Source organism: Patagioenas fasciata, chromosome 22 (assembly GCF_037038585.1).
Source record: "Patagioenas fasciata isolate bPatFas1 chromosome 22, bPatFas1.hap1, whole genome shotgun sequence".
NCBI classification, from domain to species: domain Eukaryota; kingdom Metazoa; phylum Chordata; class Aves; order Columbiformes; family Columbidae; genus Patagioenas; species Patagioenas fasciata.
In genome coordinates, this window is record NC_092541.1 from 5,157,369 (window position 1) to 5,172,868 (window position 15,500).

At 48.9% G+C, this 15,500-nt stretch overlaps 1 protein-coding gene across 1 annotated transcript; it reads left to right on the forward strand.

The window, feature by feature from the left end:
* The first annotated feature begins 13,106 nt into the window (after positions 1 to 13,106).
* Positions 13,107 to 13,425, forward strand: LOC139829623 (feather keratin 1-like). Its single transcript, XM_071818093.1, has one exon. The coding sequence runs from the start codon at positions 13,117 to 13,119 to the stop codon at positions 13,423 to 13,425; it is 309 nt and encodes a 102-aa protein (XP_071674194.1). The 5' UTR covers positions 13,107 to 13,116.
* Positions 13,426 to 15,500: the final 2,075 nt, after the last annotated feature.

Consider the following 15,500-nt stretch of genomic DNA (forward strand, 5'->3'; position numbering starts at 1 on the left):
ACAATTCAATACTGTCAAATGACCATGGTAAACACAGGAACCCAAATTGCCTCTGAGAATTCCATGTTTGGGCCGGGCATCTAAACTACATCTGAGAACACAGAGGTTGAGGCAGCTGCCAAAACCACATATGAGGAAAGATAAGGACCCAAACACTACCTACAGTTATCACCCCAGTAGTGGAAAAGAAATAATGGACAAGGAGGTGAACGAGTCCTTATCATTGATAAGCAAAGGTGTGAGGAGCAGGGAGAGTCTGATAGGTAAGTCAGCTCCTCAGCAAAGAAATAGGAAGAACAAGTGAGAGATATCACTGAAGAGACAGAGTCTCTGACCTCAAGTGATCTTTGAGATGTGTGTAAAGGTTACAGGTAGATGGCAGGTAGGTGGATTACTGCCTGGCAACACATGTGGGGATAGCAGGGTGAACAGTCAGTAACTGGAAGGCAAAGAAGCCAAACAACCAAGACCCCTTCCTAGGGACCAGGGACTTAACAGCGGAATTGGAAAAGAAGCAATGAATTGTAGTCTCTGGACGTGTGTCCTTTCACACGTCCAGTTCCTGAGAGGCATCCAGTTCCTGAGAGAATTAGCAGTGCCGCAAGACATTTATGTTGACCTCAATTACAACGTGGTCTGCTAAGGTCTGGAGAATGCTCTGTGTATACGGACCGTATGAAAAAGCTATTCCAAAGAGCACTAGTGTCATAATCTAAGAGCTTGGCAACAACATATTGCCCAGATTTGGATACACCAGCTGCAGAGAGAGCATCTTCCTGGTCTGAAATTGTGAAGAAATTATCTCTCTCTGCTTGTCCCCACAGACCAGCACTATGGGTGTGTGTGATGTCCCATGGAGCCAGTCTGAGGGGACATGTGGGTACTGATGATTGTGCTTGAGGAGGCTGTGGAGGCTCTGTGAGAGCAGCAGTTCCACCAGTTCCTACAATATGGCCAGGGTGGAGAGGAAGAGATGGGAGAGGAGGGACAGGGCAGCAATTCTTACCCTGGCTGCTACTGTGCTGAGGGAGGAGGCTCAAGCAGAAAATGGCCTCAGAAGGGTTTACCCTAATTGACAGAAGAGCTGCACTAGGCCATGTAACATCATGCTCAGCAAGAAATCTGTGCCCTGTCTTTCCAAAGTAGTGTTTTTCTAGAGAATGGGTGGGCATCATTCTGCTGGTGCAAGGTGGTTGGTGATTACTTATGTATGACTTGCTTCTCTAGCCGCATTTTCTTTCTTAAACTGTTCTTTTCTTGATCCAAGGGTATTTTGCTCTCTTTGGATTCCAAGTCTTGCTCTGTCCCACTCGGACAGTGGAATGAGTGTGAAGGACCAGTGGTTGGTAAGTACTGGCTGGGGTCAACACACCAAACAGACCAACAGGCAGTGAATATCCTCCTCATCTTGGTCCTTCCCTGTCTGTGTCCAGGGCTTCCTGGGAAAGTTTCTGGAGAGCGGGAGACAGAGATACTAAAGGCAGGAAGAGAAGTAGCAGGCGTGGGTTGAGTGTCTCAAAGATCTCTCCAGGATCTTTCTAAAGCAGCGTGGAGACCAACAGCAAAGGCTATTATCTCAAGACCTGGGGTGCACAGATCGTACGACCTTCTAGTTGGTGCAGAGATGCCCTCTGCAACCTTTTTTTACTTTACTCAGAGCATTCAGGACAGCTCCTGCACACTGCCTGTCTTCTTGCCTGGGAACCTGAGCTCCTCCTCCTCATTGCTGGCCCTGTACCCACTGGGACAAGGCACAAAAATGCTGTCCTGGACAATAGGATCAGAGCTTCATCAAGTTGGAAAGGACCTCCAGAGGTCATTGGGCCCAAGCCATTGCTCCGTGCTCAATCAGCCGTGAGTGTCCAAGAAGGGTGACTGGACAATGTCCCCAGGAAACCTCTTTCATTGCTTGACACTCCTTGCACTCCTACCAGGTACAAACCTCTCATGTTTGAATGTAAGCCCATTGTCTCTAGTCCTCCTACCATGCACTGCCATAGTGTTGAACCTGGATCTGCAGGACCTCAACATAGCTACTACTAAGCGGCTCTCTGTTCTCCCACCAAATATTGTCTTCATGCTCAGCAAGCCTCGTGCCCTCAGCCACGGCTCCCCACACAAGTGCTTCTGTTCCTCACCATCCAGGAACATCTTCTGCTGAACACACTCCACTTGGTCAAGGTGTTTCTTGCATCGCGTCTTTCTTGCATTACATCAGTGTTGTAGGTGCTTCAAGGTGAGTACTCAGAAGAGTGGGATAGTCACTACCCTGTATCTCCCATCTGAGATCCTGGTCACCTTGGCCAGGATGCTGATGAGTGTCCTTGGTGCCCAGGAGCAGTGCTGGAGTCACACCCGTTTTGCTGGTGTTACTGCAAAAGCACCGTTCCCTGGCCCTGCTGTTGGGCTGCTGCTTCTCAGGGCATGAGGGATTCATGGGGAAACAGGGCTGGCTCTATCTGGACATGCATCATCTTGCCCACCTGTGTCCTAGAGCAGCTGAGCAGCTCCTTTCCTCATCTGCAAGCCTCTCTGCAGCCTTTGCTGCTGCTCGCCATGTGGCTTTGGTGACATTCTGGATAGCCTGTAGAGACACTCAGCTTGCACCCACTGCCTCTTCTCCTGCCAGTGCCTCTCCCTGCTCCCTCCCTCCAGAAACATTCCCAGGAAGCTCTGGGCACAGAACGGGAAGAAGCAAGATGAGGATGACATGCACTCCATGTTGGTCTGTGTGGTGTGTGGAACCTGATCAGCACTAAACACCCCCACATTGATCTCTTGATCTACTGTCCCAAAGGTATGGGAGGAGATATGGAACAGCAAGAGAGGAAAATACTCTTGGGTCAAGATCAAGAATCTCTAAAAGGGGAAGGAAAAAATGGGAAAAAATAACAGGAATAACAAGTGATGCAAATGCAACCAGCCACCACCTTGCAGCATCAGATCAATGCCCGACCACCACCTGAAGAACAGTTACTTTGAAAAGACTGATCAACAGTCTACCACGAAATCGTCATGGTTTCAACAACCATTGCTTAACGATCCCGAACAACCCCTTCCCACAATCACCCTGAGGAACACTTCTCTCAGTGGGCATCTTTGGACAGTCTCATTCGTGAAAATGATGATACAGAGACTGGGGTTGGGATGCAAAAGAACATTAATGAGACCAAAAAATTGACTTATCTCCAACATTACACCACACTCCACAAACCCCACATTAACCCAATAGTGTTAGTTAATAACAGTGAACACCTCACGTAAGGGTGAGCAAGGATCTTGGGGGTGTACACAAAAAACCACGCCACATGAGTCCCTCTGGGAAGGGGGAGGTGAATTCCCTCATCCTCTTTACAAGACAGCTCCCCCAGCACTGTAAGGGCCCCAATACCAGGAGAAAGCACAGAGCATTTGGTTCTATTAACATGTTCCCAACCTTAGCAAAATCCAGAGATACACAATGCAGCAGCAAACAGCGTGTGCTACACAGAGGCCTGTCAATTAGCATCTGTTACAGCTAATGCCTACTCAAATCAAAGCTGTTGCTGTCTTGAATGCCACGTGAAGCACCAAAAAGTCTGGGGTTAGGTGACCTTCTCTGTTCACCAGATGTCAACCGAGACGCTCCACCACTTTCACCTCCTCAGCAAGATATGGAGAAAATAAGATTACATCCTCATTTGTCTTACATTTCTTGCTGAGCACAATGTCATGTGGTATGGAATGTCCCTTTGATCACTCTGAGTCAGCTGTACTGCAGATGTCCTGCGTATGTCCCCTCCCAGGCTCTTGACTAACCCCACCCTACCAGCCTTTGGAAGTGTGGTTGGAGAGACAGCCTTGCTGCGAAAGCTTTGCTCAGCAAAAGCCAAAACGCAGATGTGCTGTCATCACAACCGTTCTAGATACAAGTGCAAATCACAGCACTCTGAAGGGTCTTATGGGGAAAGATAATTCCACCTCAGTCAGACCCAACAAAATGTTTTAACAACCATTGCACAACCATCCTGAAGACAACCCTCCCAGAATAGTGCGTGACTGACATCTTTCTCCCTGGGCACCTTGGGAAAGCATCTGCAGGGGAAAGGATGCAACAGAGACATGGGCTGTGATGCAGCGGCAAAACTTTATTGATGAAAGAGAGGGAAACAGGTCACTCTGAGTGGAGAACTTGGAGAAGGAAACAAAAGGGACAGACAGGAGTCTCTGACCCAAGTCTGTGGAAGAGATTCAACCAGGTCTCTGCCTGCTTGCCCCACAGATGGAGTAGAGCCAGAAGGTCCTCCCTAGTCTGGCTCTGTGCGGGTTAAATCTCAGGGGAGCACAAGAGAACAAAGATGTCAGAGGGACAGGAGACACTAGACAAGGGGAAAGGCAGCACGGGCCATGCTTTCTGAGAGACCAGGCTGGCCCCGTCCTTTTGCAAGGGGTGCTGGGATTGCTCAGCTCCTCTGAAACAAACAACCCAATTATCCCTCCCCAGTCCAGTATCATCTTGTGTGTCCCTGGTTTCCTTCCGCAGGGCCATCACCAGCAGCTTTAGCAGGGGAAACACCTCCTTGTGCCACAGATGCCACTGCCCAAGCCAGAGAGACCAAAGCCCCCGGAGTTGATGGGCACTCCCTGAGAGCTGAGGATGCTGCCAACAGCGGCGGAGGTGGAGGATCCCACGGCGGTGTTCTGCGGGAAGGAGCTGAGGATGGGGCCGGGCAGGGTCACCACCACGGGGGAGGGCTGGATGATGACTCTGGAGTCCTGGCACTGCTGGACACAGGGCTCATTGCAGCTGTTGGCCAGCGGGGTTGGGCCACAGGACTGGAAGGGCAGGCACTGGTTGTAGCAGGACATGTCTTGTGGCTGGAGCTGCACCTGGGAGGGAGAGAGGGCAGGGGGAAGCAGATTATGAGGGATGGTTGAACAACAGCTTGTCACTCCAGATGATGGAAATCCTCCCTCTCAGCCCAAAAGAGTCCTACAAACAGTAATCAAGTCCTGGTGATCACGTCCTTGTCCATAGCTGACGAGACAACTCAGTGAAGCCCCAACTTCTCATCAAGGTATACCTCTTACTACTTACTTCTCCCATGACAAGCAGCCCCATGAGCCAGCATAAGAAAAAAGAGCAAGTTTGTTCTGAGAAATTCTGGAGAGGATGAAAGTGCAGGAGGAAGAGCAGGAAGAGGAGAACGAGTTTCAGACTCACCTTGTTCCCAAAGAGGTGGAGGTGAGAGGAGTGGATGAGAGAGTGAGGAGAAGGACCCACTTTTATACTGCTCCTGTACTGCCCCAAGCGACCAGTCACTGCACGTGGGCAGTAATTTTCCAGTAGACTCACCCTCACAGCAAAATATCTTACCCAATTGCACTGGTTGCATTTCCTGACACCCTCTCATTTTATTTCCTCATTTCTAACATACAAGGTCTGACATACAAGCTCCTTTCATGTGCCTGGATGAGACACCCAGTGATATTCCTGGCTGGATCATGTCTGTGCGTGGTGAAGATGTGCCCTCAGGGGCTGAGGGGTCCCGTGCAGCCAAGATGTGTTGGCTTGGAGCAGTTCAATTGTTTGCAATTGCCATTGCAGGAAGAGGTTTCTGTTGTCTTTCTCTTGGTGCCCTTTGCTCTGGGGACAACATTTGTCAGGTTCTCTGAGTATGCAGGGTGGGGTTAGGAAAGGCAAAGCCCACCTGATATTGAACCAGGCAAACCATGTGGGGGGCAAAGAGAAGGTCTTCTTCCGGGTAGGTTAGCAGCAAAAGAGAGGTTTGTGCAAAGGCTGAATGGAGCAGCTTTACCTGGGACAGGGGTTATAGGAAAGGTAGAGGTACTCCAAGGGTTCTTGGCCTTGGTCTTGACTGGCAGGATTTGCTGTCTAAAGATCAGGCTCCTGAGAGTCCTTGGAAAGCCTGGAGCAGGAATAAGTTCCCCACAGTAGTGGAGGATCAGGTGTGGGAACACTTAAACAGATTGGACTGACATGAGTGCACCAGGCTGAGCTGGTTTGACTGAAAGTGATTTGATTTTCTTCATGCAGTTAGGAACCTTTCTTTTCTGTAGATATTGTTTATAGCACACAGCCTTGAAGGCACTGTTTTGTCTGAATAAATCCTTCTATTTTCAGCAAAGTGCAGAACAAGCCCTATCTTGCAGATGTCTGTAATGTCTTTGTGTTAACCTTGAAGGCATCATTTTCTCCTCAGTCAATTCCATTCCTCCAAGCAAAGTGTGAACTAGACCTTATCTGACAAATGTTCAGTGTAGTGTGTAGCTGCTTTTGGTAAACAAGAGCAGAACTTTATATACGCAGTTTACTATGTAACATGAAGCAGACAGTATGTGTACACATACGCAGGCACATCATAAGAAGAGCCAGAGGCACGAATGCATTGCAAAGAGCAAGTTTTATTTTAGTTACGTCTCTACTGGTGGATCCCTGAAGCCGCACCTAAGCTCCCAGGCAGAGGTGACACCAGCGGGGACACAGGCGCTCATCAGTTCAGCCCTGCTGGAAGATCACCGGGACCACTGAGCTCGCCTGTATTTCAAGGCTTCAGGCATGTGCAGCCTTCCACTCTTTCTCACAACAAAGCAGGAATCTCAGACACAGTGATAAGGTGGCTGGAGTTTCTCACAGGCCTATGTTGTCTAACACAGAGGTTCTACTCATCAAGCACACAAGGTCAGTAAAACAATTAGTGTGATGTATGTGCTTTTTCTACAGACAGGTGCAACTCACTTGGGCATATTTACATTTAACTAACCTCCTCGCCAAATCTTCTGCTATATCCCCATACATTCCACCCCCTCGCTCATGTGAATTGCTTCTGCTGGGACCAACAAAGCCAGAGTTGTTAATTTGGGCTTGTGAGGTGTAGCACAGAGCAATTTACAGGGGCACACAATAAACATATGCAGAAAAAGGAAAAAACACATTTCTGCAATAATCAGGTGTCCCATTCATCTTGTCAAGGAGTTAAACGAGTCATTCAGCCGGGCATTAGTTCCAAAGATGCAAGATGTCCTCTTCCATGCCGGTTAGTTCATCCTCTGTGGTGAAGCAACACATGACTTCAAAAGCAAAGCAGCATTTGCAGCTACTACCTACTCAGAGAAACAACAATAAGAAACATTAATGTTAAAACCTTTTAGCATAGCACAATTCTGTAACTCAGCTATGGGGGCTGTCACCTTCCAGTAATACACACGCTGCTGCTCCAGTTCCTTCAGTTGGTATCACTGGGTTTAACAACCTGTTGTGGGCTAATTGCCTACACAGACTGGAAAGTCGTGGCCTGCACTTTTTTAGATTGGACTTCAGTTGGATGTTGAGTCTGTGACACCAATAACGTTGTTCCAGTGCTGCCTCCTCTAGATAGAACACCAGTGTTCACTGAAGATACCTGAAATACAAGAACTCAAGAATCTGATATTAGTAAAGGATGTAACATAAGAGGAGAAGTCAGGGTACAAAACCATACAGCATTCTCTGGAGTCATATGAATTTTTACATCTAGATCAATAGGCTGCAGTCCCACTTCACAAGCCATTGGTATGAATAATTTCATTTCCCCGGTAGTTAGTGCTGACACTGTATCCACAGAAGTGTATACATATTGCCACCCCCTAGATGGGGGTACGGGGCAAATATAATCAACCTGACAGGTACTCAAGGCCCACTGACCCCATTTTACCTTTCCCCATGCTCTTAAATGTAGCTGTATACAAGCAGCACAATGATGTGAGCATGTTTTACAAGTATATAACAGCAAAGGGGTTTGATTGTGACCAATGTCCCATGTGTGTGCAGCATAAGCTGATCCATGTCCACAAGCTATATGCACATTTAGAGCTTGAGCATGCAGCTCGGCAGAGGTCATATTATCTGCTTTCTTACTGTTTTGAGACTCAAATGAATCAACTTTATTGTGCTCTGCTATTAACCCTTCACAAGGGGAATCCTCCTCCACAGAAGATGTAGGGATGGAAATTCTCCAATGCCCTAAAAATCCTGAAAAGTCATGTAATTGTTTTATTGCAGCTGGTACAGAAAACTGCTGGACTGTGTGCTGTACTTTATCTGTGTTTCTCTAAGCTGCCTATGCCAAACTATTTCTAAAAATAGTACAGTAGCACAAGGGCCCTGTGTTTTCATCAGAGTAATTGCCCAGCCTTGGTCCTGCAAATGCACCTTCGAAAATTCAGCAGCTACTTCAGTTTCTTGTTGTGACACTGCCATAATCAACAGATTATCAATATCATGGCAATCAGTAACAGTACCTGACCATAGTGCTCTATCAACTACTATGATTTGGTAGCAAACGGAGGGACTGTGTTTGTATCTCTGAGACAATACTCGGCAAGTATATTGCTTTTGTTGCCAGATAAAGGCAAACTGGTCTCGCACTGAGATGGCAGGTGGGGTGGAGGGTGGGTGCAGTGTTGGCGAGGGGGCTAGGGCTGGTTGTCTTTTCTGCATAAGCATCAGCTTTTGCAAGCAGCAAAAAATTTGTGATGATATGATCCCGCTTGTTTCTGATTGTGGGATACCCGCTTGTACGAAATCATTCCACATTAGTGTTCTCATCACCTGTGCTGTAACTCTTCTCAGTTTTGCCAGATTTCCATTATCCACCACCCAAACAGAGGGTCCTGAAATTACAGCCCCAATTCCCCTCAAGGCATTTGCTAGGGTGCCTGCATTACCTGTAGCACTTGTCACTGCTATCCTGTCCGAATCAGATCCCATAATCAATGCATACACCACCCCCATCTGCTGCACTAAATCAATACTTTCCTCCAATGTGCACCAGTTTCCACGGGACAACACAGATTCAACAGGTTCAGCATATGCTGTTAAAACTGCTGCACACAAACATTGATACAGCATAGGTGCAATAATATTTTGCCTGTCCGGACCTCTGACAGTTTGCAGCTGAGCATATTGTTGTTGTATCTGATCATCATAGGCTATAGGGCTTAAGAAATCTTTTTCATCTGCTAATAAATGAATAGACACAGCTCCACTATCCCAAGCTGGCAAAATCTGTGCCGGAATTCCTTCCCCACTCGTTTGCTGAGAGATCTCTGAAAATGTTGTTAACTCCTTCGGAGAGTGAGTATGTGCTATCTGCCCTGCCTCCTCTGCTTGTTCCTGCTGCAGCATCATTTGTGTGGGGGGTTGTGCTCCCACCACTTCCCTGCCATTTAAGTCAGGATCAAATTCAGACTTAGTATTGGAGTCTGAGGATTCACTCCAAATATTTCCATCCCATTCCTTGGGATTCCAAGAGTGTTTTGTGGAAAGAGTACAAACCTGAGAACACAAAAACTTGCTTTTGGCGTATTTTTTCTTCTGTTCCTTAGCAATACATGCTAGCAGCCAGTCTACATTATCTTGCAGCTCACAGCACCGCTCTGCTTGAACAGTAATTACTTCTTGTGCAATCACCTTTGCATCCTGTAAAATCTCAACCTCCTTTTCCAATTCTCTTATTTTACTCTTCAATGCAACAACATCATGATCAAGAGCTCTAAGACCGGTAACAAATAACCATCCCAATCTCCCCGCTAATTTGCGAGAAGAAGTTGATGCCACTCTCCATGGAAGCTTTAGCATAGCTGCTTGAATTACCTGGGGGGTAACCACCACCCCATCATCAAGCTGAGGTCATGCCTCTGACAGAGCGAATTCAGACAGGAGAGCAGGGATGGGAACCCAGCGCTCGGTACTGGATCATCCTGGAATTTGGGGAGTCACCCTCGAGGCCTCCCCTGTCCCCGTTTTTTTTGCAAAGCACAGCATGGCTGGTTCTAGCGACCGCCAACTAACATCAAATGTGTGCGCATACGCAGGCACATCGCAAGAAGAGCCAGAGGCCATGGATGCATTTGCAAAGAGCAAGTTTTATTTTAGTTACGTCTCTCCTGGAGGATCTCTGAAGCCACACCTAAGCTCCCAGGTAGAGGTGACACCAGCGGGGACACAGGCGCTCATCAGTTCAGCCCTGCTGGAAGATCACCGGGACCACTGAGCTCGCCTGTATTTCAAGGCTTCAGGCAGGCGCAGCCTCCCACTCTTTCTCACAACAAAGCAGGAATCTCAGCCTTAGTGATAAGGTGGCTGGAGTTTCTCACAGGCCTATGTTGTCTAACACAGAGGTTCTGCTCATCAAGCACACAAGGTCAGTAAAACAATTAGTGTGATGTATGTACTTTTTCTACAGAAAGGTGCAAGTCACTTCAGCGTATTTACATTTAACCAACCTCCTCGCCAAATCTTCTGCTATATCCCCATATACAGTATATTTAAAATCACACAACCTTACAATTCCAGGTGATTCATTCTAATCAGTAGGCACTTACTTAAGCTAAGTGATTGCTATGAAACTTGAACTGGGCTCATGCAGTGATCTTTGAGCAGTAAAAGATCACCACCATTCAGCCACACTTGCTGAGCAGAGAGAGCTCACGGTAGCTTACCCAGGCTGTCATATTGACAGAATGAAGTTGTTGGCTCCCAGTCAAATCACACACAGTAAGAAAAGTATGGACAAGACTCTTTGCACTCACAACTTATGGGTGTTCAGTGTGATGTTCGCTTCCTTGTAGGTTTCCTAACATGAGTTCTTGGCCTGACTGCAGCTCAGGCCTTTCCCTCCTTTGGAGTCTGTATGAAACTGTTTCTGGTTTGGCTGGGGGAGTGTGGGGGGATGGTGGAAACATCAGAAAATACTTTGTTAGTGTGGTCAAGCACCATCTGGGATTGTCACAGACGGGCTGTGTCTTCTGCATCCTTGTAGGTATTCAGAGCTTGACAAGACTTGGCCCCGAGCATCCCCTAAAGGCTGACTGTGCTTCAAACAGGGTCACATTGACTAGAAGATCTCCTGAAGTCCCTTCCAACCTCAAGGATTCCGTGATTCTGTCATGGTGAACGGATGGGTGATGCACAGCTGCCTCTAAGAGGGAAGAACTGGTTGGGAACATGGGAATCAAGGACAGCCATAGCTATCACACTGAAGAAACTGAGTGTTCAAGACCTGATGACAGGGAGGAAAGTGAGTAGCAGAGTACAGTCCCTGCATTTCAGGTTCACTACCTAGTAGAGGCAGATGGTAGGTAGAAAGACATGAGAGCAGCTGTGAAGTGCAAATCAGCTCAGAAAAGCCAGCAGTATCTTTGGCATTTCTTGGTCCAAGAGCAAGAAAGATCCAGGCAATACTCAGGAAAGGAAGCAGAAACATTAGGGGTGGAAGGGAATGGACAGACAACCCTCATCTTTCTGACCAAAAAGGATGAGTTGTGATGACGAGGTCTCTGAATTCTCAGTAGAGGGAAAGAAAGGTTTGCAGAAAACATCTCCCTTTTGGCTGGGACTCATCCCTCAGTCCCATGCAGTGCGTCTTCTCCTGGGCATTAGGGCTTAAGCACCCATTCTTTCCCATAGGCCAAAGCCTCCTCAGGCTGGAGAAAAACCCAGCACCATCAAGAATGCAAGGAAACTCCCTTAATATCCCCGGTATATAAGAACTCTCAGGATCCTGCAGTGCCGTGTCCCTGAGGATGCCCAGGGAGGGGATGTGCTGAGAAGGGCCCAGGGTACAAAACCAGGTCTCAGACCACATCAAAGAGGTGATGCACTTCTCTGCCCTGCAGACATGGAGGCGGCTAAAACGCATCCCAGGAGGCCAAGGGAGTGTCTTCAGCAGGCAAGCTTCCTGGAATAGACTCTCCCTACCCTTGGCAAGTCACACTCTTTGGATTGGCCATGCCTTAGGCTTTTGTCGTGAGGATAAGCCACAGGTGTGTGCTGTCTGCAGGTCTGTGTTGCAGGCAGGGCTGAATTCCCCTGTGGCCAGGGCAGCTCCATCCCAACCCCAGGAAAATGGTCTCTTTCTCCAAACCTGCCGATGACATTGGTTGAGAACCCCCAGAGACTGCGTGAGAGGGGACAACTTTCCCAAACAAACTAACACGGGCAGTAGAGGGTGGGAGGACATGTGCAACTTCATGCAAAGGGAGTGGGAAACAACCTCATCAGATTTCCCCAGGCCCAAGTCCCCTGCCTGCACAGGTGTCTCCAGCACTCAGGGGGACATATTCTGCCTTTACTGATGTGTTCCTACCTGGGAAATCCTTGCCCCTTTCATGTCAACACTTCAAAGGTCCTTCTGAGGCCTAATGGTCAGGTCAGAAATGAGGAAATTAAATGGCAGCATTGATGAAACAAAATTTAACCTGTGCCATTAGGTAAGGTGTTTTACTTTGGAGGTGAGTCTGTTGGAAAATTACTGCCCACATGCAGTGACTGTGGGCCTGAGGCAGTGCAGTAGCAGTATAAAAGCAGGTCCTTATCCTCACTTTCTCATTCACTTCTCTCGCCTCCCTCTCCTCAGGAACAAGGTGAGTCTGAAGTCTCCTCTCCTCTCCTCTCCTCTCCTCTCCTCTCCTCTCCTCTCCTCTCCTCTCCTCTCCTCTCCTCTCCTCTCCTCTCCTCTCCTCTCCTCTCCTCTCCTCTCCTCTCCTCTCCTCTCCTCTCCTCTCCTCTCCTCTCCTCTCCTCTCCTCTCCTCTCCTCTCCTCTCCTCTCCTCTCCTCTCCTCTCCTCTCCTCTCCTCTCCTCTCCTCTCCTCTCCTCTCCTCTCCTCTCCTCTCCTCTCCTCTCCTCTCCCCTCCCCTCCCCTCCCCTCCCCTCCCCTCCCCTCCCCTCCCCTCCCCTCCCCTCCCCTCTCCTCCCCTCCCCTCCTCTCCCCTCCCCTCTCCTCCCCTCTAGTTTTCTCACCCTATTCCTGCTCCTTTCTCCAGTAGTGGGACATGGGCTGCTAATCTTGGGAGAGGGAAGGGTTGCAGGGAGAGAGCCTGGTGCTTTGCTGAAGTAAGCAAGGGGGTAGGCAGGAGTATTGCTGAGCTCAGTCACTTTTGATGGGGAATGTTTAAGCTGAAGTGAAGGAGAAATACGTGGACCTCTCTACACAGCCTCCAGTCCTAACCTCCATCTTTCCTTGGCTAGGCTTGGCTCTTTTGTGGTGAGGTGACAGACTGCTTCTGTACAATCGCTCATCTTCTGCTTTCCCCTGCCTTTTCTTTCTCCCAGGTGCAGCTCCAGCCACAAGACATGTCCTGCTACAACCAGTGCCTGCCCTTCCAGTCCTGCGGCCCAACCCCGCTGGCCAACAGCTGCAATGAGCCCTGCGTCCAGCAGTGCCAAGACTCCCATGTTTACATCCAGCCGTCCCCCGTGGTGGTGACCCTGCCCGGCCCCATCCTCAGCTCCTTCCCACAGAACACCGCCGTGGGATCCTCCACCTCCGCTGCTGTTGGCAGCATCCTCAGCTCTCAGGGAGTGCCCATCAACTCTGGGGGCTTTGGTCTCTCTGGCTTGGGCAGTGGCATCTGTGGCATAAGGAGGCGTTTGCCCTGCTAAAGCTGCTGGTGATGGCCCTGGGGAAGTCCCCTGGTGACCCACAAGACGGTACCAGACCCTCTGTGGGGCAGGCAGATGGACTCCTGGCTATATCTGCACCACAGCCACAGGGTGCAGACTCTGGTCTGCCCCTGGTGCTCTCTGTACTGAGGCCTCTATTCAGAGCCACCTTTTTTTCTTTCTGACTCAATAAAGTTCTTTTGCATCCCAGCACATACTTTTTTCTCGTCCTTTCTCCTGCAGATGCTCTCCAAGATGTCCAAGGAGACACATGTTATTCAGGCTTGGTTCCGGGATGGGGTTGTTAACAAGAGAACCGTTACCAACCATAACCTTTAGATACAGAGTTGTGAGTTGAGGAAAAGACCAGATGGAAAATAAAAGCCTGAGAAACGTGAGGGTCCTGCCACAGGACCTTTGGGAAAACTTGTGCCAAGACATGGTGTCCACAGATCTTGTACTTGTCTCCTCAGCCACAAAGCTGAGTTGATCTTCCGTGCTGTCCCTGTAACCAGTAGGTCAGGGCACAAAAAAGCTGTTCTGGACTATAGGATCAGAACATAATCAAGGTGGAATGGACCTCCAGAACTTGTTGGGCCCAAGCCCTTTTTCCACATTGTGAGCCACGAGTGTTCAAGGAGGTTGACTGGACAATGTCTCCAGGAAATCTCTTTTACTGCTTGACGCACCTTTTGCTGAAAACCGTTTTCCTCCTACCAGGTACAAACGTCTCATGTCTGAATGTGAGCCCATTTTCTCTAGTCCTCCAGCCACACAGTACCAGTGTTGAGCCTGGATCTGTCTTCTGCGGGACCTCACCACTGCTACTCCAAAGCTGCCCTTCATTCTCATAACAAATACTGTCTTCATGCTCAACAAGCCCCGTGCCCTCAGCCACTGCTCCCCACACAAGTGCCTCTGCTCCTCACCATCCTGCAATACCTGCTGAACTGTCTTGGCCAAGGTGCTTCTTGCATCACATCTTTCTTACATTACAGCAGTTTTGTAGGTGCTTTCAAGTGAGTGCTGAGCAGAGTGGGATAGTCACAACCCTGTATCTCCTGTATCTGAGGTCCTGCTCACCTTGGCCAGGATGTTGGTGAATGTTCTTGATGCCCAGGAACAGTGCTAGAGTTGCACTTGTTTTGCTGGTGTCACTGCAAAAGCACCTTTCCCTGGCCCTGCTGTTGGGCTGCTGGTTGATTTGGCACAGAATGTGAAGGAGCAAGATGAGGACGACATGCACTGCCAGTTGATCTGTGTGGTGTGTGGAACCCGAGCACAACTAAGCACCTACAATTTCTTCTCTTGATCCAATGTCCCAGTGGTGCGGAAAGATTTGCAACAGCAAAAGAGCAAAATACCCTCGGGTCACGGTCAGGAAGCTCCAAAAGGGTAAGGAAAAAGTGGAAAAAACAGAAATAACAAGTGATGCAAATGAAATCAGCCACCACCTCACAGCAGCAGATGGATGCCTGTCCAGCCTCTGAAGAATGACTACTTTGAAAAGACTGCCCACAGTCCTTCACTTAATTAGCTGTTAACAACCATTGTCCAACCATCCACAACAACTCCTTCCCATAATCACTGTGAGGACCATTTCTCTCCATGGGCATCTTGGGATATTGTTTGCAGGGAAAAGGATTTCACAGAGGCTTGGGCTGGGATACAGCAGAACTTTAATGAGCCAAAGATGGAAACGATGTTGTTATGAGTGTAGATCCTAGTTCAAGGAGCACCAGTGGAGATGAGATTTTGAAATCCACGCCTCTGGTAAACATCCAGGCAGGTGTCCAGCTGCCTACCTTACAGGGGGAGCAGGGCCAGTAGGTCCTCCCTAGACAGGCTTTGTGGGGCTCACAGCCCAGGGGACCACAAGTGAATAAGGACAGAAGAGGGAGAGGGGACACTGAAAGATGAGAAAGGCAGCATTAGCTGTGCTTTCTGAGAGCCCAGGCTGGCCCCATCCTTTTGCAAGGCGTGTTGGGGTTGCTCAGCCCCTCTGAAACCAACAACCTGATGCTCTGTCCCCAGTCCGATACCACCTTGTGTGTCCCTGGGGGACTTCCCCACGG

Bases quoted from the DNA above. Each gene is read 5' to 3' on its own strand.
- LOC139829623 (XM_071818093.1), top strand. From the start codon at position 13,117: ATGTCCTGCTACAACCAGTGCCTGCCCTTCCAGTCCTGCGGCCCAACC.